This window comes from Myxocyprinus asiaticus, chromosome 19, assembly GCF_019703515.2.
Source record: "Myxocyprinus asiaticus isolate MX2 ecotype Aquarium Trade chromosome 19, UBuf_Myxa_2, whole genome shotgun sequence".
NCBI lineage: Eukaryota > Metazoa > Chordata > Actinopteri > Cypriniformes > Catostomidae > Myxocyprinus > Myxocyprinus asiaticus.
The window spans coordinates 44,768,039-44,790,971 of record NC_059362.1 but is presented as its reverse complement, the minus strand read 5'-3'; the positions used below and the strand labels follow the sequence as shown (position 1 = coordinate 44,790,971).

The window sequence follows — 22,933 nt, the reverse complement described above, 5'->3', positions numbered from 1 at the left end:
AATTTTTACAGCCATTTACAGTTTCAATCAACTATAAATCATGTCATAAGTGACTGTTGTGTCAAAAATATTGCTAGAATTTAAAATTAATTTAATGAACTTAAACTAATATTATCATTGGTTCAAAATTAAATGTGTTACATTTTCTTTTGAGTTGCACATTTATATGTTTTGCGCTATCAACGTTTGAAATTTCTAAAAAAAAAAAAAAACATATTTTGTTTGTAAAATTTGTAATGTTTTGTAAAATCTTTTTTTTTTTTTTTTAACAAAAACAAAGTATTCTGTGTACGTCCTGGTGTCTGCTGTACCTCCGTTATAATCAGACGACTGGCCATGCGTAGACGGGTCTTTGGTCCAAAATGGCTCGTGACCATGACACGTAGACCCGCTTCAGGAAAACGGTAATTTGGGGGGCTGGCGTTGATGATTTCATCCACCATAACCACAGAACCACGACTGTAAGCCTTACTGGACTTGACTTGAGAAACAGGATACAATGAGTTTATAAAAACATGTACAAAATGTACATAGTGAAGTATGACTGATGTTCTTTCCTGATATTATAAAACAACATACAGTGGGAGTTAAAAGGCTTGAGTCCACTTATACACCAATACAGATTTTTTTAAATTACAAATTACATATATACAGTTGTGCTCAAAAGTTTGCAAACCCTGGAAGAAATTGTGAAATTTTGGCATTGATTTTGAAAATAAAATGTCTTTTATTTAAGGATAGTGATCATATGAAGCCATTTATTATCACATAGTTGTTTGGCTCCTTTTTAAATCATAATGATAACAGAAATCACCCAAATGGCCCTGATCAAAAGTTTACATACCCTTGAATGTTTGGCCTTGTTACAGACACACAAGGTGACACACACAGGTTTAAATGGCAATTAAAGGTTAATTTCCCACACCTGTGGCTTTTTAAATTGCAATTAGTGTCTGTGTATAAATAGTCAATGAGTTTGTTAGCTCTCACGTGGATGCACTGAGCAGGCTAGATACTGAGCCATGGGGAGCAGAAAAGAACTGTCAAAAGACCTGCGTAACAAGGTAATGGAACTTTATAAAGATGGAAAAGGATATAAAAAGATATCCAAAGCCTTGAAAATGCCAGTCAGTACTGTTCAATCACTTATTAAGAAGTGGAAAATTCTGGGATCTCTTGATACCAAGCCAAGTTCAGGTAGACCAAGAAAGATTTCAGCCACAACTGCCAGAAGAATTGTTCAGGATACAAAGAAAAACCCACAGGCAACCTCAGGAGAAATACAGGCTGCTCTGGAAAAAGACGGTGTGGTTGTTTCAAGGAGCACAATACTTATTGACCCCTCTCCAAACATAGCGCTTATGGTTGTGACCATAAAGCTCTATTTTGGTCTCGTCACTCCAAATTACAGTGTGCCAGAAGCTTTGAGGCGTGTCAAGGTGTTGTCGGGCATATTGTAACTGGGCTTTTTTTGTGGCATTGGTGCAGTAAAGGCTTCTTTCTGGCAACTTGACCATGCAGCTCATTTTTGTTCAAGTATCGTTGTATTGTGCTCCTTGAAACAACCACACCATCTTTTCCAGAGTAGCCTGTATTTCTCCTGAGGTTACCTGTGGGTTTTTCTTTGTATCCTGAACAATTCTTCTGGTAGTTGTGGCTGAAATCTTTCTTGGTCTACCTGAACTTGGCTTGGTATCAAGAGATCCCAGAATTTTCCACTTCTTAATAAGTGATTGAACAGTACTGACTGGCATTTTCAAGGCTTTGGATATCTTTTTATATCCTTTTCCATCTTTATAAAGTTGCATTACCTTGTTACGCAGGTCTTTTGACAGTTCTTTTCTGCTCCCCATGGCTCAGTATCTAGCCTGCTCAGTGCATCCACGTGAGAGCTAACAAACTCATTGACTATTTATACACAGACACTAATTGCAATTTAAAAAGCCACAGGTGTGGGAAATTAACCTTTAATTGCCATTTAAACCTGTGTGTGTCACCTTGTGTGTCTGTAACAAGGCCAAACATTCAAGGGTATGTAAACTTTTGATCAGGGCCATTTGGGTGATTTCTGTTATCATTATGATTTAAAAAGGAGCCAAACAACTATGTGATAATAAATGGCTTCATATGATCACTATCCTTAAATAAAAGACAGTTTTTGTGCATATTTTCAAAATCAATGCCAAAATTTTACAATTTCTGCCAGGGTATGCAAACTTTTGAGCACAACTGTATATACATTTACTTACATTTCATTAGTGATCTAAAAAAAGTGCAGAGTCTTAAATATGTCTTATTCATTTTACATCATAAGATTTCCTTGTCGCTAAATGTTTGATTTATTTTTCAGGTTTAAAGAAGTGGACTAAAGCTTTCGATCACCACTGTATACTGCTACTACACAAGACATTTCCTTAAATCTCAGAATTGTTGTCTGTATTGACTTAGAAGCATCAGAAAGAGGGGAGTAAGAGTTTGCAGAGCTTAAGCAGATAGATTCAGTAAGACTAAACAGACAGGCAGGGTTATACAGCCACAAACAGGCAGAGACTGACCTGATTAATGTGAGATGGTCAGAATAAAGAGAAGAACAGCTGTGAAAGCTGTTAAAGAAGGGCAGGAGGAAAAGATATATGAGGGAATGATGTTACCTCTCGATCAGGGCGGATACAAGCAAGAGGAAGCAAAAGTGCTGAGACCTCAAGAGCTGGAAATCAATCCCGTCTCCCACAGTTATAACACAGCACTGAGATTTCTGCTTTAATACTGCGATAGGAGGAAATTTATCTCGCAAAGACAAAATATGTTGAGCCAAAAGACAAAGCTAGTCAAGTAAATCTCACAAAACATGTATAGGTCATATTTGACCCCAAAATCAAAAGAAAGAAATAGAACATTTGCATAAAGAAAATAAAGCCTGTATTTACGCAGCACCATTACAGTTATTTGCATTGTGACATTCATTTGATTGCTTTGTCGTATCAACACAAAAATGTTCTCAGATAGAGTTGACATGATCAGAAACAAAACAAAAGTGTTTTTTCGGAGCCACCTTATTTACACCCATAGATATATAATGTCAAATAAGAAAAACAAGAAAAAAAGTACATTTTTGGCTCAATTCTTTTTTTTTTCTTCTTTTTTTTTTTTGGCTGAGAGCCTCAGAATTTATCATAATCTATATCATTAAATTTTTTAAAAAGTTTTCTTTACAATGATACCAAACACTTGATCCTCCTTGTTTTTTTTTTTTTGTCGAGTTATAAGCCTTTAATTTTGGGTATGCCACTGAAACAGGAAATCTTTAAAAACACCTTCAGAGCTTAAAGGGTTAAAGAACGTTTTGGTGTGAATGGCCTCTTTAATGTGCTTGATTTACATAAAAATAGCATCATAATGCAAAAAGTCTCAAGGGTACAAAAAATAGGTTTCAGCTTTGTCATGCTTCATGATCATATATCCATAGTTTAATCTCCTTTTATTATAAAACAAACTGTAAACACATATAGAATCCCAAGAAAGATAATAATGTTCATTTTCAGATGTTTGGTGCATAATAGTGTATGCTGAAAGTAAAACTTGCAAAACAGGTGGATATTACTTAAACACACATTATAAGTCAAATAAAAGTTACTTTTCTTCCAGTATCACATGTTCTACTAGTCTATCTTCATTTAATTGCCCTCAAAAGTCTTTTAGATATATAACTGGTTCAAAAACTGAGGACTGTAGACTTCAGATTTGTCCTAAAGGTGTGGTGTTTATTAAATCAGAACTTTCAAAGCCTGTCTATTTAGTCTTACCTGGACACAACAGCGGTACAGACGGATCGTCCCATTTAAACGAGTCTAAACTGTCATTACCATCCTCTAGTTCACTGCCGGCCGCTGCGTTTCCATTCGCAACATTCTTGTCGCTTCGTCTTGTGAAAAATTTCTGAATGCTTGTGTTAAATCTAATATGGAAAGAAGCACATTTGATTAGAAATGATTTCATAAGGGGACCTGGGTAGCTCAGCGAATATTGATGCTGACTACCAACGCTGGAGTCGTGACTTCAAATCCAGGGTGTGCTGAGTGACTCCAGCCAAGTCTCCTAAGCAACCAATTGACCCGGTTGCTAGGGAGGGTAGAGTCACATGGGGTAACCTCCTCGTGGTCGCTATAATGTGGTTCTCACTCTAGGTGGGGCGCGTGGTGAGTTGTGCGTGGATACTGTGGAGAATAGCATGAAGCCTCCACACGCACTAGGTCTCCACAGTAACACGCTCAACAAGCCACGTGATAAGATGCACGGATTGATGGTCTCAGACGTGGAGGCAACTGAGATTCGTCCTCCACCACCCGGATTGAGGCAAGTCATTATGCCACCACGAGGACTTAGGGTGTGTTGGGAATTGGCCATTCCAAATTGGGGAGAAAATAAAAAAAGAATAATTTCACAGAGTACTACACCTAAGGCATATTTAAAGGAATATTCTGGGTTCAATGCAAGTTAAGCTCAATTGACAGCATTTGTGGCATAATGTTGATTACAGCAAACATGTATTTAGATTCGTCCCTCCTTTTCTTTAAAAAAAAAAAAAAAAAGCAAAAATCGAAGGTTACAGTGAGGTGCTTACAATGGAAGTCAATGGGGCCAATTTTTTGAGTATTTAAACACAGAAATGTGAAGCTCATAATTTTATAAAAGCACTTACATTAATTATTCTGTTAAAACTCATGTATTATTTGAGCTGTAAAGTTGTTTAAATCATCGTTTTTACAGTCATTTTAAGGTTTTAGGGTTTACGGCGTTACATCCATGGAAACAAAGTTGTAAAATTGGCTTTAACTTTACACAGATGTGGTTAGTAAGCGATTTTATCACAGTAAAATCATGTTAACACACATATAGTTTATGTCTTGTGTCTATAATTTTGAAAAAGTGAGTATTTTAACGTTTACAGATTGGCCCCCCATTGACTTCCATTGTAAGTGTTGAAATTAATTTTTGCTGTAATCAATACTATGTAGAAACTTTTGGGGCATCCATTGCAAAATTTCCCAGCAATGAAAATGAAAATCTATCTGTTTAATCAATCCGATTAAAAGATAATAATAAAAAAAAAAAAGAATAGATTTCAGTTCCAAAAGAACAATCCCTCTACACACATTGCAGGACATTTTTAGACACAATTTCTCTTTATTAAGCACTTGATATTAATAAATTGCAAGCTTATTATGGTCATTTGTCCACTTCAGTATATTTACTGAAATGCACACACTTCCACAGTAAATTCTGTGCATAGGAGTATATGTAGTGTGAAATACTCACTTCATAATGAGGATATATACAGCGTACATGAGCACCAGAACCAGACTCTCCCACCTGATGAAAAAAAAGAAAAAGAACGGTTGACCAGAATCAAAAGCAAAATCATAAAGTATGTGTCCTCACGTCGAGCTAAAAGATCAGAAGATAATGGGGGGAGAAAAACTCACCACACAATCTTCTCGTCGTAGATGAACTGATATTAGGCGAGAGGAATTCAAACAAAAAAGATAATGAATGCAGTTAGAATCAACTTACAAGTGCTTTTTAGTTAAATAGCAAAGTCAAACAAACATAAAATGATGTACGTGTTTCAAGTGACACTCACCACAATCAGAGCTATGACGGACAATATGTAGAAGAAGGAATCCCGGAAAACAGCCCAGCGGGTCAGAAAGACCACCTACAGACATCAACACAAACTACTGTCATCACTGTCATTCAATCACAGCTGAAATAGCAGACATGGAAAAGGAAATATAAGAGGCATTAGTGCCATCAATAGTTCTTTAATAGCTGGCTATATAGTTCTTTTAATGTTGTATTACATGTTTTAAGATCATTGCATTGGTTTCTGGGCTCTTAAAGCACCAGTTCAAAGGTGGTTTCCAAAAGAACTAGAGAATGAAAAGTTATTTTTGGAACTATAAAGGTTCTCCTGTGAAATCAGACTGTAAAACCCTTTCTGGTACTATTTTAAACCTTATTTTTAAGAGTGTGTTAACCCGTCTATCAGGGGCGATTCTAGGATTTCAATCTTAGGGGGGCTCAGCCCCATCTCACTCTTTAGCATAGATAGCGTTTTTTTACTGGTTTTACATCATTCAAGACAGCCAGTTAATATTCATTCAGAATAGTCATTTTCTATAATATACACACTTATATCGTTGACTGTTTAAAGAACAATTCAATTAAAAAAAAAATCAATTCATTAAAAATTATTATAGAAAATCAATAATTTTGCAACTTCTATAGATTAAAGTTATATCAAACAAAAACCTATAATAAATGTAACAATTAGTCATTATTTAGTGGAGTGAATTAACTTCAGATGATATTTCTCTGTATTAACTCGTGACTTGAGTCTTTTGAATTGTTTTAGAAGGGAAAACAACTCCGAAAATAGATTTTAATTTCAATAAAATAACCCTGGTAAAATTAAGATATAAAATAAAAAGATTCGTTCAGATTTGTTCACTACCATTCAGTAACCATTTTTATTAATCACACTTTATAATAAAAAATAAAATAAAATAAAAAAATTATTTATCACACATATACAGTGAAATTCTTTTTTTTTTTTTTTTCACATATCCCAGCTAAGCTGGGGTCAGAGCACAGGGTCAGCCATGATACAGCACCCCTGGAGCAGATAGGGTCAAGGGCCTTGCTCAAGGGCCCAACAGTGGCATCTTGGCAGAGCTGGGACTTGAACCCCCAACCTTCTGATCAGTAACCCAGAGCCTTAACCGCTGAGCCACCACTGCCCCCAGTGCCACTGCCTTTTACGCCAGTAGGTGGCAACAAATGAACATCTTTTGTGTTTTGAGTGAGTCAGTAACCCGTTAATGACCGAAACAAGTCTAATTATACTTTATTAAAATCAGCGTGTCTACTAAGAAAATTTAGCAGTTTTTAAATATCAGAAGCGTTTTCCTCGCAAATGAAAACAAAGTATATCATTTTGTAAACTGCTTTGCATGACCATCAAGGTATACAAAAACGACAACATAATTAGCCTAAAAGTAATTACAAGTTTTAATTACATCCTGATGTCATCGTTCAGCGGAACAAACCAATGATATGCTCCGTCATAACCCACACTCTAATGCTATTGGCTCGCGCTTTAGTCAGTCTTTACAGGTGGGAAAGCCACCAAAGCAGTCTCGCGCTTCAAACATGTCAGTGCACTGTTGCTGCCGCTGTGTAAAACACTTGCGTGCTGATTGCAAAGTCACAGATTTTTAGGGAGCTGAGAAGATTTTTAGGGGGGTCTAAATAGGGTCTAGCAACGCCTATACCCAGGGGTTGCATTAACAGAAAATTCTCCATCATTTACCAATTTTTTGAAACACTGAAGGATAGTTTCAAATGCTTTCCATCATTTTGACAGATAAAAAAATAAATAAACAAGAAAACCACTTAAACATAGCACATCAGTTTTTATTTCACTCTCACTCCCGCGGTGTGTGCGCCCATGTTTATTGCCTGGTATCAACTGAGTGTCTCTGATTTCATGACTGCATACATCAATCATTACACAAAAAGTATAAGAACAATAAGAAAGCGCGGGGGGAAAAACCTGCTTACCATTTCTGCCAATTAACTTGCATTTAATCATAGTGCAAACATGACATTTAGAGCGTAATTCTCCGCTATTTTATACTGAGCTAATGTGCAGAGTGATGGATACAAATTTTTTCTAGCACAACCTCTGCCTATACTTCCTATTATATATATATATATATATAAATGGGTACACCCTTTACCGTAGGGGTCAAATTGACCCTAATTGATTTCTATGCAATTCACTAATTTGTTTCATATTATGAAAAACAGCAAAGTATCAGGTAAATACAGAACATTAAAAAATTTTATTTTCCACGAACTGTGACTAAATTTAACAACAATTTTTATACATTTATAATTTCACTGAACACTTCAACAAACTTTAACTATCTACTAAATTCAAGAGCAATAGTTTTTAAACATTTTTACATTCTGTGTAACTTTGTTTCCACAAACTGTTAGAAAAGTGTCATTTTGATATTGCTCTGTAGTGAAATAGATTTTTAGTTTTTCTTTGGGGCTTCCTTATTTTATAAAGGTAAACTAATTTACATTCAACAATTATAAATAGTTATATTTAAATAATAATAAATCAAATAAATAAATATATATATATATATATATATATATATATATATATATATATATATATATAAATTAAATTGCATTACATTATTTAAGCACACAAGTTAAGTATTAAAAAAGACAATACAAAAAGTGGCTTTAGAATGCAATGTATTGTTTATTTTCATATTATTATTATTATTTATTATTTATTTATTATGTTATTTTTTTGGATTTTCTCCTCCTTTTCTCCCCAATTCCCAATGCGCTCTAAGTCCTCGTGGTGGCGTATTGATGCGCCTCAATCCGGGTGGCGGAGGACGAATCTCAGTTGCGTCTGAGACCTTCAGTCCGCTCATCTTATCACGTGGCTTGTTGAGCGCGTTACCGCAGAGACGTAGCATGTGTGGAGGCTTCACGCTCTTCTCCGCGGCATCCACGCACAACTCACCACGCGCCCCACCGAGAGCGAAAGGCACATTATAGCGACCATGAGGAGGTTACCCCATGTGACTCTACCCTCCCTAGCAACCGGGCCAATTGGTTGCTTAGGAGACCTGGCTGGAGTCACTCAGCACGCCCTGGATTTGAACTCAATGGTAGTAAGCGTCTTTACTCGCTGAGCTACCCAGGCTCCCTATTTGCATATTACTGAACATAAGCCAATCATTGGCCTACAGTTCACAGCAATCCATTTTACAATTTAATTCATCAATCAGTCCAAGATAAGGGCTTGTTTAAGGACGCGTCAATGTACACTTGCGTCAGACGGACTCTTTTGGAGCGTCTCGGTTGCGTTGCGTCATAAACATACCATTTTAGGTCGCTGTGTCAAGTTAAACGAAGTTTGAAACTTCAAAAAACAAGTCTTGAGATTCCTGCCTTAGGATTTGCGCTCCATCAAGCTGTGTTTGAACACAAGAACGTGTTCTCATCTTGTCTTGTTTGTTCTCTGACTGTATGAGATGCGCATTGCCTATACAGCGAGTTTCATTTACTGCCTCCTGGAGAAAACAGGTGGTACTGCATGCTGGAAGGAATACGTGATTAATTGCATAAATGTTTTTAACATGTTATTTTTAATATATTTTATTGCACTGAATTAATGCGTTAAATCAACAGCCCTTGAAATTACATGCTTTATTACACATCTGGCTGCAGTTTCCCAATAAAATGTCCAGCGGGGGGTGCCAAAAGCGAGTGAAATTGTGTCATAATCAGACAAGGCTTTTCAGGTGAATATTTGATGTTTTAATGAGTAAAACGTACCTCCCTAATCTGTGTCTCATACACAGATGGTCACAACCCCACACAGCCCCTGTGTGACTCTCCATTGGAAATGAAAGACTTCTGGTCTATCGTCTGTCATTTGTCGGATGCAGTGAAAAGGCGAGAAGGGTATAGCTGCAGGCATTGCTCCAAAAAGGGGTGTGAGCTCCAAATCACCATTGAAGATATAGGGAGCCCCTAACCTAACCCTTTCCCAAACCTTAACCGTGAGTGGAAGTGACGCCCAATTTTGGAGTTGGCGCAACCCCATTTTGGAGATTCTGCCCCCATTTGGAGGTCTCCGGCCTGCAGCTATAGCTACTTGGAAGGTGAGCTACCGCAGCAGTTAATCACACTGGAATAAGTGTGTAAATGTAGGTGGGTCTGTAATATAAGCATTAAAATGTATCAAATTATGCATTACAGTAAAAGTGTTTCGATATCATAGCAGAGTGTTGAGTAAAAGAGCAAAAAATACGTGTTTATAAAGTCATAATCAGCCGCTGAAGTCGTGATTTGTGTGGAAGTAAATAAAAAGCACAGTTGTTGTAGCATAGAATGACGAAGCATAGAATTAGGCACATAAAAGTCAGTTTGCGAAAAAAGTTATAGAAACATTCATTCTGTGAGTCTGTGTTGCAGTATTTCATCTTATGTATCACAATTACTTTCTACATTATGAGCACAAAGTGTGTGCTTTTTTCTTCAAAGAAAATTTCGCTTCTTGATTTTCAGCTGCATTTCTCTCTGTCTCTGCAGCATCCACTGGCTCTGATATTTCTTCATTTATTTCACTTTCACATCCCGAAATTTCGAGGAGAACCCAAGTTGCAAGAATTGAGTGAATTTGGCAAAAGAAATACGACTATATATTCAGCCCTGAAAGAAATAACTAGCATGTTTGTAGCCAATCAGATCTAGTTTTAAACCGAGTTTTTTTTAAGCTTTGAACTGCAGCCTGACCTCATGAAAATTACATGACTGGGGCGGCATTTTTGCAAAATGACATCACGCAGTTCGTTACACATATCGCGGCAGTTCAGTGAGATGAAAAACACAATTTCTGAAGCAAAGTGTGAAAGTATTCATTAGTATTTATTTCACCAGGAACCCCCACGATATACAACGAGCCACATAAAAATCAATTAGCAAAAATGTAGGTATGGTAATGTTATTCTACTAGACCAGGTTGGCATTCGCAATGCATTAAAATTTTGTAGTGTGATATATTTCAAAGTGAAATAATGAGCGGCAAAATATATCAGGTGGGGCTGATTTAATTGGGATTTGTTTGGATTGTGAAAAGTGGGCTACAATATCATTGGTTAATATTAATTGTCCCCGGCCAAACAGCCTTGGTTACATCAACAGAGAAGACATTTCATATGTGGGTGAGGTTATATGATTTTGATGAAATTATGGCAACTTTTTCTTCTTTAGAATAATGTGCACTGACGAATCATTCACAATAAAACCAGGAACAGCAATTATTCCTTATGTTGTGTTCATTTTGTACTAGCACATTTTGTGTTCCCGGTCAAAAATGACCGGCTCACTAAGACTGTTTATAAATCTCTCATATTGCATATATAATCCCAAAATATTGCATTAGATCTTTTTATCAACTTCTTTTTTAGTAATTATGACAGGTACCTCTTTTTTGAACATATTTAAAAATATATATATTTTTATTGATAGAATGATTCATTGAACTGAGCTCATACCGGAGTAGTGGGGTGCACTGCGATAAACAAAACAATATATAATAATTACATAATAAATTAATAACCACTTGCTTGATATTAACAAAACAGATGTCATTTTAGAATCTGGACTTTACAATGCATATATCTGATCCTATCAATTCTCAAATAATGCTTTTTAATTTGCTGACAAATCAGAACTGTTTGGTTCTCATAATTTGCTAATTTGTTATCACAACAATTATATTGAGTTGGTAAAAACACAAAAAAGAGGAGATAGCCATATGTTATATATCATTGGAAAGGTCTCAGTTTGTAGAATGCAATGAGAACATTTGTTTCACTCAAGAAGTCAAACGGCAGTGAAACATCCATATAACATAGACAATGACATACTCTATCGTAACTTATAGTAGACTATCCCGATTCAAACGAGCCCAAACACAACATAATATGATGAGTAGATCTTAAAATATTTCTCAAAGAGAGTACATGGAAAGGCGATGCACAAAAGGGCACTCAACACACATTGTGTGTGTGTGTGTGTGTGTGTGTGCACATGTCTGAGGACTTTGTGTGTGCAAACACACATCCACATATGTGCTCATCTAAAGGATTGTGATGCTCCTGAACTTCATACTTTTGTATTTTATAGTCTAATCAATTTCCAATGACCGGTCATTTTTGACCGGGAACACAACAAGTGTAACAAAGTGAAATAAAACCAAAATAGTTTTAAAGAAAATGGTCCAAATGACCGGAACACAAAATAAGGGTTAAAAGTGAACAGGGTCAGTTTTGATACATGTTGTCTCCATGTAGCTGCTGTTGAAGAAGACAAAAACACACATGCAAACACACACCTGTCCAGCAAAGATCCCACAAACTCCGATGATGCAGAGAATGTTAAAGACAGCAGAACCGACGATAGTTCCAACACCAACATCACCGTGAGTGATGAAAACCCCTGAAAACAGATACAACAGAGAAAAGATGGGCTCAGGAGTGTGTGTATATGAGAGTGTGTGTGTATGTGTGTGTGTGTGCTCTAGGTGATAATATGATTTTACCTATAACAGATGCAAAGAGCTCGGGCGCAGAGCTCCCCGCAGCCATGAAAGTAGCACCAGCCACATCCTCGCTCAGATTTAACTTCTGCAAAACACAATAACAGTACAATAATAGCACACAATTCACATTCAACAAATTAGACACAAACACAGCACAAATCTGGAGCAGTATGTTTTATAAGCTTCCAAACACCTAAAGTGGGTCACAGGAAGAACTGTGCAAATTATGAGACTCTTATTGTACTCTGTGGAAAATGGGGATACATTGAGATTGATTCTATAGGATTTAAAAATTCCTACCTCGCAGATTTTCTCTAGAGACATCACAAAGTAGTCGTCGCACACGATTGCCAATGCCAGGAACATGTAGAGAGTCTGTGAGAAGACAACTGTGCTGAGAAGTATGAACAATAACAAACACTACTAGGAAAGGGTTTTCACGTGTTTACACAGACTTTTTAGAGGCAAAAATGTAATCCAGTAATTGATCCTAACTATAAATTGTCTAAAAATGAAACAGAAATGTGATGAAATATTTAATTCATTCATTTATTCTTTTATAAAATTCCACTGATTACAACTCATGTGTATTTTTTAACTAAACATAGTCATATGAACAAGCAGTTAGTAACTGCACTGCCTGATTGAAGTCTCACAATCCTTAATTACAACATTACAGAACAAAATAATTCAGTTCTTGTTTCATTACAAGTTGAACATGACTAAAAGTCAACTTGCACGTTGATTCCCTAAAAAGAGCCAGCTCATAAGAGTCAATCATTTGGGAACCACACTGGACACACTGTAGATTCAAAAGAACCTGCTCAAATGAATTATTTGTTCAGAAATCAGACATTATTGGACACGCTGTGTGTTTCACGCAGAAGATTCGAAAGAAACGGCTCATCAGAGTTATTTGTTCAGGAATCAGACTGCACTGGACACATTGTAGATTCAAAAGAACTGGTTTGAGAGAGTAATTTGTTCGGGAATCAGACTACACAGGTCACGCTATATGTTTTCAATTCACTAAAAAGAACCGGCTCATAAGAATCATTTGTTCTGGAATCAGACTATACAAATTGTGCTGTATGTTTCGCACAGCAGATTCAAAAGAAGCAGCTCATAAGAGTCATTCGTTCAGGAACTGGACTCCACAAATCATGCTGAATGTTGCATGCTGTAGATTCAAAAGAATCAGCTCCAAAGAGTAATTTGTTCTGGAATCAGACTACACTCGATGCACTGTATGTTTTTGATTTACTAAAAAGAACCGGCTCATAAGAGTAATTCAGACAGGGATCGGACTAAACAAATTGCACTGAATGTTGTATGCTGCAGATTCAAAAGAATCGGCTTATAAGAGACATTTGTTCGCGAATCAGACTACACTGGTCACGCTTTATGCTTTTGATTCACTAAAATCACTGGCTAATAAGAGTAATTTGTTCTAGAATCGGACTGCAAGAATAGCACTGTATGTTTCACGCAGCAGATTCAAAAGAACCGGCTCATATGAGTCATTCATTCAGGAATCGGACTACACTAATTGCGCTGAATGTTGCACGCTATAGATTCAAAAGAACTGACTCATATGAGTCATTAGTTCAGGATTTAGACTACACTGGACGCACTGTAGATTCAGAAGAACTGGCTTATAAGAGACATTCATTCGGGAATCGGACTACACCGTTCACACTTCATGCTTTTGATTCACTAAAAAGAACCGGCTCATAAGAGTAATTTGTTCTAGAATCTGACTGCACAAATCACACTGTATGTTTCACAATGTAGATTCAAAAGAACCGGCTCATAAGAGTCATTCATTCTTGAATCTGACTACACCGGTCACGCTGTATGTTTGTGATTCACTAAAAAGAACTGGCTCATAAGAGACATTCATTCGGGAATCGGACTACACCGTTCACACTGTATGCTTTTGATTCACTAAAAAGAACCGGCTCATAAGAGTAATTTGTTCTAGAATCGGACTGCACAAATCACACTGTATGTTTCACACTGTAGATTCAAAAGAACCGGCTCATAAGAGTCATTCATTCGTGAATCTGACTACACCGGTCACGCTGTATGTTTGTGATTCACTAAAAAGAACTGGCTCATAAGAGTCATTTGTTTTGAAATCAGACTACACTGGTCATGCTGTATGTTTCCCGCAGCAGATTCAAAAGAACCAGCTCATAAGAGTCATTCATTCAGGAATCGGACTACACTAATTGCGCTGATTGTTGCACGCTATAGATTCAAAAGAACCGGCTCATAAGAGTAATTAGTTCAGGATTTAGACTACACTGGACGCACTGTAGATTCAGAAGAACTGGCTCATAAGAGTCATTTGTTCTGAAATTGGACTACACTGGACGTGCTGTATGTTTTGCGCAGCACATTCAAAAGAACCGGCTCATAAGAGTCATTCATTCGGGGATCGGACTACACTAATTGCGCTGAATGTTGCACACTGTAGATTGAAAAGAATCGTTTCATAAGAGTCATTCAGTCGGGAATCGGACTACACTGGTAGTGCTATATATTTTGTGCTGCAGATTCAAAAGAACCGGCTCAAACGAGTCATTCGTTCAGAAATCAGAAAACACTGGACACACTGTAGATTCAAAAGAACTGGCTTAAAAGAGTCATTCGGTTGGGAATCGGACTATGTTGGACATGCTATGTGTTTCACACAGTAGATTAGAAATAAACGGCTTGTAAGAGTCATTCATTCGGGAGTCAGACTACACTGAACGAGCAGCAGATTCAAAAGAACCGACTCATAAGAGTCAATTGTTCGGAAATCAGACTACACTGGTCGCGCTGTATGTTTCACGGGGCAGATTAAAAAGAACCGGCTCATAAGAGTCAATTGTTCAGAAATCAGACTACACTGGTCGCGCTGTATGTTTTACGGAGCAGATTAAAAAGAACCGGCTCATAAGAGTAATTAGCCGCTTTTCCACCATCGGGCCATACAGTTCTCATTGCAAAACCATACCATTCCGTGCCGATCCGGGCGCGGTAACGGTCTCTTTTTCCACTTTGGTGCGGATAAATCAGGAGAATGTACGTAACAGATCCGTCTCTGGCGACGGCGTGAGAGGTAAACATTGGAACGAGTGCGCTACGGAGGATGATCGCATATTCCAGTTTTTAGGACTGCTTTTTGTCCCTGGTTTTACTCTGGTTTTTCCCTGGTTTTGCAAACAAACAACAAAGACACGGACCATGTCACAAAAAGGAAAGTAAAGAGAAAAAGGGGAGAGGTCTACCATCATTTGCTGAGGGCTTGTGTTTGCCACCGGACACAAACATGCAGAAAGGTAAAAGTTCCCAGACAACTAAACAGGATATTTATTGACAAAATATTATATAAGTATTATATGAAAATAGTATATGAGAATATATTGATGTATTTTCAGTTTAAATAACCTAGTAAACTACTTCCCTGATACTAACCGTGATGATACACTAAACGAGTCGCCACGTACTAAAGCCATTCCACCAGCACAGTTGAGAATAGTTGAGCATGGATAGCTAGCCGTGCCAAGAATTTCATGCCGAGAACGGTTTATAATCGTGCCGTGCTGAACCGTCCTCGAGTGGAAATGCTACTGTAAATTTTCCATCCTGTGTTCAGAACCGTTCGGCCCGATGGTGGAAAAGTGCCTATTCACCGGCTCATGAGAGTCATTTGTTTGGGATTCAGACTACAGGAAACGCTGTCAGAGTATTTCAGTACAGTATTCAGACTGCATCTGTGGAAAATGGGACGTTCAAGAGCCGTTTACAGAACCGAAAATCATAAAGTTTCGGTATTTAAAAAAAAAACAATTGAACAGTTCCCAACCCTAAACACCACTAAGTAAGCATTACTACATAAAATACTCTGTGCCAATGAAACTGTTATTAACATTCATCATATTGCTTGTAGGTTTTGCACAGGCTATGCATTTTACCCACAATTAAATCATAAAACAGAATAAATTCCTTAAATGAACAATGACATTACTTCCCAGAAATCAGGTGAATAAATTACAGTTTTGCATTCCTGTGTCCTAGATGGAGATATTTAAATGATAAATTCCAGTCACAGGGGGCACCAAAGGACAAACAAAATTCCCACCCACAGCACGTCTGGATTGTTTGGATGAATGTAGGCTTGAGCTGAGCATGATATGAAACATTAGAGTTTATGAAGCAGCATTACATAACCAGGGCAGATTTTAAGTGTTGCTCACGGGTGATGGATGCAAGTCAATCAAACCGAGATAAATCTGGTCATATTAGGATCGGATGAACACACACTGTAAAATCCACATGATATTAGAGCATGGCACAGCAGCATGAGTGAATGCTTATCATTACCTTAACCAATTCCTTCTGGAAAAAAGAACTCTGATAAAATCCCCCTAAAATAAGCCGTAATGCAGCACATATTTTCTAAATGTGCCAGACTTGTTAGTCTTTGAAAATGAGGAGAGAGACAGAGACTTTCTTACCGCTATAATATGTAGCAGCACAGCACCGCTCTTCCGTTCTGCGTTGGTAAAAATATCTTCTGGAAATTCACGGATGGCTGTAAAAAACATAACTTTTTTAGTATTTGACACTATATTAGTAGCATTTAGCTGAGATTTAAAGGAATAGTTCACCCAAAAATAAACATCCAGTCATTGTTTATTTACCCTCATGTCGTTTTAAACCCGTATGACTTTGATTCTTCCATGGAACAAAGAACAATAAATAGGAGAAATTTTGAAGAAAGTTCACGCTGCTCTTTTCCATACAGTGAAAGCATACAGTGACCAGGAAAAAAACAGACAAAAAAGCACCATGCAAAAGTAGTCCATACAACTCATGCATTTTATTCCAAGACTTCTGAAGACGTACGATAGCTTTGTGTGAAAAACAAACGTAAAAAATAAATTATTCACTGACACTCAAAACTTGATGTGGCATGTTTGAAAATGCACATGCGTAAATTAGATTTGAGAGATTTTCAGTGAATAACAACTCTCTTTCTAAGCTATTGTATGGCTTCAGAAGACTTGGAATATAGTGCACAAGTTGAATGGATTAGTTTTATGATACTTTTATGATGCTTTTTGGAGCTTTGATTGCATGAAAAAGAGCAGCGTGAACATTCTGCCTCATATCTCCTTTCGTGTTCCACAGAAGAATGAAAGTCATAAGGGTTTGGAATGAAATTAGGGTGAGTAAATGATGACAGAAATTTCATTTTTGGGTCACCTATCCCTTTAAAGCAATAAAAAACAGAAACAAAAAAGTTTAAGTGCCTTTCAACAGCAAACTGCAAAAGAATCACACACACACACACACACACACACACACACACACGAAAACTCAAAGTGCAATGCTGGTTTAACATATTCTGACCTTTATCTTGAAGAGCAGTTGTGGCAAATGGTTACTGACAGATCATAGTCTGGTTTTAAGGCCACCTCAATGTACCAGACATAACACACTACTTGGCGAACATATATTTACATGAACACACACCATATGCAGCAGGGCAGCTGGTTAACGTAAAGCCAATGTGCTCATCTCCTCATTTTAGATGGTACCCCTTTACATGATCTGAATACATGACTGAAATTATCCCAGTGACTTAAAACAGAACAGAATCCTTCATTATCTTCAGAAAGAAAAGCCGAGACTTTACCCAAGCACAACACACACAAAAAGAAATTAAAACATTATACATGGAGAACAAACTAACACAAAGAGGAAACCAAAACTGCCTGATAAACTAGACAATTTACACAAACAGCTGTGTTTGTCATGCATCTGTGTTGATTTCCTTTAACGTGAAGATTTCATTTTATTGTTTTGTTGTAGTATTTAAAACAGATTGCGCCAATCCTGGATGCTGATTGAGTGAGTTGTGCTAAAATGAACACTACAGTAACAGCTATGATTGGGAAGCTAGCAATTGTGTACGGTGCAGCACCTATAGAGAATAACTATTAAACTTACATTAGTTTAAATGCATACTTGATCTTCACAGGTGTGTGTTTATCGACTTCAAACACGGCTTACTCAATCAGAATGTAGACTTGGACCACTTTAAGAAAATAATTGTACACTGAATTTTATATAGCACTGTCGCAACCAAAAACAGTCTTTGGTCCATAGTTTTGTTTTTATCAAACAAACTCAGAAGTGGAGGAATCAATTACTTTAGTGATGCAGGCATAAAAAAGATTTCTTGCTCACAGATTTTGCAGGACTAGATATCTGAATAAATATATGAAAACCATCATGCCATAAAGAAGATACATGCCATTAAGCAAATATGAAAACATTCAAGCTAATAGTTGAGATGGGCTAGAAAATCGTACATTCTGAAAACATGACAAATATGACTATTTTTGACAGCCCGCAGTGCTGGCTAGATTGCATGACTAAAATTGTAATCAGTTACATAATATCTTGGATTAGGTAATCTAATCTGATTCCTTTTGGATTACCTATGACATCTAACCTAACTTTAGTTTGATGTCACATTTAAGTAGGATATTACTGCATGTACCATTTTTACAATGTTGCTTAAAGGCATTTAAGAAAAAGTAATTGATGCATAAATTTATTTGTGTGTGTTTGTGTTTTTTTTGTGTTTGATTTTTGTGTGTTTTATTCGCTATTTGTCTGTTACTAAGTGAAATAAAAAAGGCACATAAAGGGTCATGAAACTACGGAGCCTCTAAGAGGACAGGGTGGAATGTTTGTTTTTTTTCTGAAATAGTTTTGCATGCCCTCACGATAAGTTTTGCTTTCCCTCGCAATAGTTTTGTGTTCCCTCGTGATATGTTTTGCGTTCCCTCGCAATAGTTTTTCATTCTCTTGCAAGAAGTTTTGCATTCCCTCTCAATAGTTTTGCATTCCCTCGCAATAGTTTTGCGTTCCCTCGTGATACGTTTTGCATTCCCTCGCAATAGTTTTGCATTCCCTTGCAATAGTTTTGCATTCCCTTGCTATAGTTTGCGTTCCCTCGCAATAAGTTTTGCGTTCCCTCACAATAGTTTTGCATTCCTTTGCCAGAAGTTTGCATTCCCTCGCAATAGTTTTGCATTCCCTCGCAATAGTTTTGCATTCCCTTGCAATAGTTTTGCGTTCCCTCGCAATAGTTTTGCATTCCCTCGCAATAAGTTTTGCGTTCCCTCACAATAGTTTTGCATTCCTTTGCCAGAAGTTTCACATTCCCTCACAATAGTTTTGCATTCCCTCGCAATAGTTTTGCATTCCCTTGCAATAGTTTTGCATTCCCTCGCTATAGTTTGCGTTCCCTCGCAATAAGTTTTGCGTTCCCTCACAATAGTTTTGCATTCCTTTGCCAGAAGTTTTGCATTCCCTCGCAATAGTTTTGCATTCCCTCGCAATAGTTTTGCATTCCCTTGCAATAGTTTTGCGTTCCCTCGTGATACGTTTTGCATTCCCTCTCAATAGTTTTGCATTCCCTTGCAATAGTTTTGCATTCCCTCGTGATACGTTTTGCATTCCCTCGCTATAGTTTGCGTTCCCTCGCAATAAGTTTTGCGTTCCCTCACAATAGTTTTGCATTCCTTTGCCAGAAGTTTCGCATTCCCTCGCAATAGTTTTGCATTCCCTTGCAATAGTTTTGGATTCCTTTGCAATAGTTTTGCGTTCCCTTGTGATACGTTTTGCATTCCCTCGCAATAGTTTGCATTCCCTCGCAATAAGTTTTGCGTTCCTTTGCCAGAAGTTTTGCATTCCCTCACAATAGTTTTGCATTCCCTCGCAATAGTTTTGCGTTCCCTCGTGATATGTTTTGCATTCCCTCGCAATAGTTTGCGTTCCCTCGCAATAGTTTTGCATTCCCTCGCAATAGTTTGCGTTCCCTCGCAATAGTTTTGCATTCCTTTGCCAGAAGTTTTGCATTCCCTCGCAATAGTTTTACATTCCCTTGCAATAAGTTTTGCATTCCCTCGCACTATTTTGCATTCCCTCGCTATAGTTTGCGTTCCCTCGCAATAAGTTTTGCGTTCCCTCACAATAGTTTTGCATTCCTGTGCCAGAAGTTTTGCATTCCCTCGCAATAGTTTTGCATTCCCTTGCAATAAGTTTTGCATTCCCTCACACTATTTTGCATTCCCTCGCTAGTTTTGCGTTCCCTCGTGATACGTTTTGCATTCCCTCGCAATAGTTTGCATTCCCTCGCAATAGTTTTGCATTCCTTTGCCAGCAGTTTTGCATTCCCTCACAATAGTTTTGCATTCCCTCGCAATAGTTTTGCGTTCCCTCGTGATACGTTTTGCATTCCCTCGCAATAGTTTGCGTTCCCTCGCAATAGTTTTGCATTCCTTTGCCAGAAGTTTTGCATTCCCTCGCAATAGTTTTGCATTCCCTTGCAATAAGTTTTGCATTCCCTCGCACTATTTTGCATTCCCTCGCAATAGTTTGTGTTCCCTCGCAATAAGTTTTGCGTTCCCTCGCAATAGTTTGCATTCCCTCATGAAACAGAAGCCAGCTGGTAGGTAGCTGTGCAGTATGTAAACCTCACTCCCCTGGCCTCAAGAGGCGCACTAGGGACTGACGCTAGAGGCTGTAGCCTTTTGCCTTCTCATTAGCGCTCCCGCCGCCCATGCCGGCTGATGCCGGTTCGAATCCCGTTCGAAGCAGGTCGAGCAGGACCGGTTACACTCGCAATAAGTTTTGTTTACCCTCGCAATTAGTTTTGTGTTCCCTCGCAATAGTTTTGCGTTCCCTTGCAATAAGTTTTGCGTGCCCTTGCAACAGTTTAACGTTCTCTTGCAATAAATTTACCATGATTTTACAACAGTAACCATACTTTAACCAAGATATTCGTAGTAAAACCACAGTGATACTGGAAAATGAAAACTATGGTAATAAAAACATATTTTTGTAGGTATCATGGTTTTACTATGTAAATACCATCGTTTAACTATGGTTTTACTATAGTAATATTGTGGTAACACTTAAAAATAAGCTTACATTTGTTAACATTAGCTAACAACATAAGTTAACATGAACTAACAATAAAACATTTAATTTTTATTAACATTAAAATATATTAATAAATACTGTAAAAAATCTATTGTTCATTGTTAGTTAATGATACCTAATGCATTTACTAATGATAACAAATGAAACCTTATAATAAAGTGCAATCAATATTTTAGACTGTAGTAACCATAGTTTTTGGCGGAAAACATGTTTTTTCTATAGAAATATTTAGTAGCCTAACCATGATTGTTGTAAAGTTAGTTAAGTAACCATGTTTTTTTTATACAGTATACTGTATCCATATATTAATCATGGTTTTACTATATATTAACCATGGTTAATCTAGTGGTTACTATAGTTTGAATCAAAAAAGGCCAAAAAATTATGATTTTTATTGCCATAGTTTTTGTTTTGCTGTATTATAACGGTTTTACTACAAATATCAAGGATCAAATATGGTTATTTTAGTAAAACTATGGTAAATTTATTGCGAAAGAATGCAAAACTATTGAGAGAAAATGCAAACTACTGCAAGGGCACACAAAAGTATTTCAGAAAAAAAATTCCCACCCTGTCCTCTCAGGGGCTCCATATAAAAAAACAAAAACACAATTTATCTAATAATAATAACTAACAATTCACAACATACATATTTGTAATAAGATGAACATACATTTCTTATGGGAGAGTTTTTAAAATTACAGGGATTATTTAACAAATGTGGTCTTATTCCAGCAATTTCGGCATTATAGACACCATCCATGTGTGGTAAAAGAGCAGACCAGTAATATTTATGAATCAGTGTCACAGATTTTATTACAAAAGCACATTCATGTACATTTTTGAGGCTGAGTATAAAAGCAATTTGCAAAACTAAAACTAGCTTTACCGCAATAATGCAGCCGGTTAAGCATTTATGTGTCAATTAGTCTGTATATATAAAAAATGGCATGTATTTGGGCATTTTTATGCATTTGACGGACAAAACCTTTCCAAAGACATAGCGACACGTGGTTATATGACACACAAATAATGCATTTGTGTGATAAATTCAAATAATAATGAAAATGTGTTTGTCAGGAGTTGGTTAGATATGCAATATGACTTTGAGTAAACATGCAAGCACACCTCCCAGCATAGCGTAAACTGGAGGTCGACCGATATATCGGTTTTACCGATTAACCGGTGCCGATAGTTGCTTTTTGGAACTATCGGTTATCGGCGAGAATCTGTGCCGATAGTTGCCAATAGTTTATTTATTAACCTCTGTGGCCAACACTAGAGGATTCTACAGTTTAACAGCGGCCTCTAGAAGTGAAATAAAAACAATCATGTGGGGATTTGCTTTATTTAAATCTTTCATCATATTCATACATATTTTCATCTTCACTTCAATGCATATTTTGAAATTGTAACTGTAACAAATCTAAGTCTCCATCATTTTAAAATAAGAGTCCCTTGTGTGTTTTGGACTTGTTTACAGTTAAAAGTCCCGCATTATGCATCAAATCCTATTAGTTATTCATTATTATTGCACTTTTGGTTGAACAATAAACTGCATCTGGGATTTTATTCATTTTGGACACTACGTCTGTGCCCGTCACAGTAAGAAAACACTAAGACATTTTTTTAACATTCTAAAAAATCCATTTTAAAAACTATCGGCCATTTAATCGGTTATCTGCCTTTTACAACACTTTAGTTATC

The 22,933-nt window shown here is 37.0% G+C and overlaps 1 protein-coding gene across 1 annotated transcript in view; it reads right to left on the bottom strand.

The window, feature by feature from the left end:
- Positions 1-22,933, bottom strand: part of LOC127409647 (sodium/potassium/calcium exchanger 4-like) — a 69,726-nt gene that overhangs the window by 16,986 nt on the left and 29,807 nt on the right. Inside the window, exons 3-11 of the mRNA XM_051644348.1 lie at positions 16,720-16,796; positions 12,509-12,583; positions 12,209-12,293; positions 12,002-12,105; positions 5,642-5,716; positions 5,484-5,509; positions 5,317-5,370; positions 3,864-3,955; positions 312-481 (exon numbers count right to left, since the gene is read on the bottom strand). Coding sequence (XP_051500308.1) covers positions 312-481; positions 3,864-3,955; positions 5,317-5,370; positions 5,484-5,509; positions 5,642-5,716; positions 12,002-12,105; positions 12,209-12,293; positions 12,509-12,583; positions 16,720-16,796 — 758 coding nt within the window. The remainder of the gene's footprint in view (positions 1-311; positions 482-3,863; positions 3,956-5,316; positions 5,371-5,483; positions 5,510-5,641; positions 5,717-12,001; positions 12,106-12,208; positions 12,294-12,508; positions 12,584-16,719; positions 16,797-22,933) is intronic.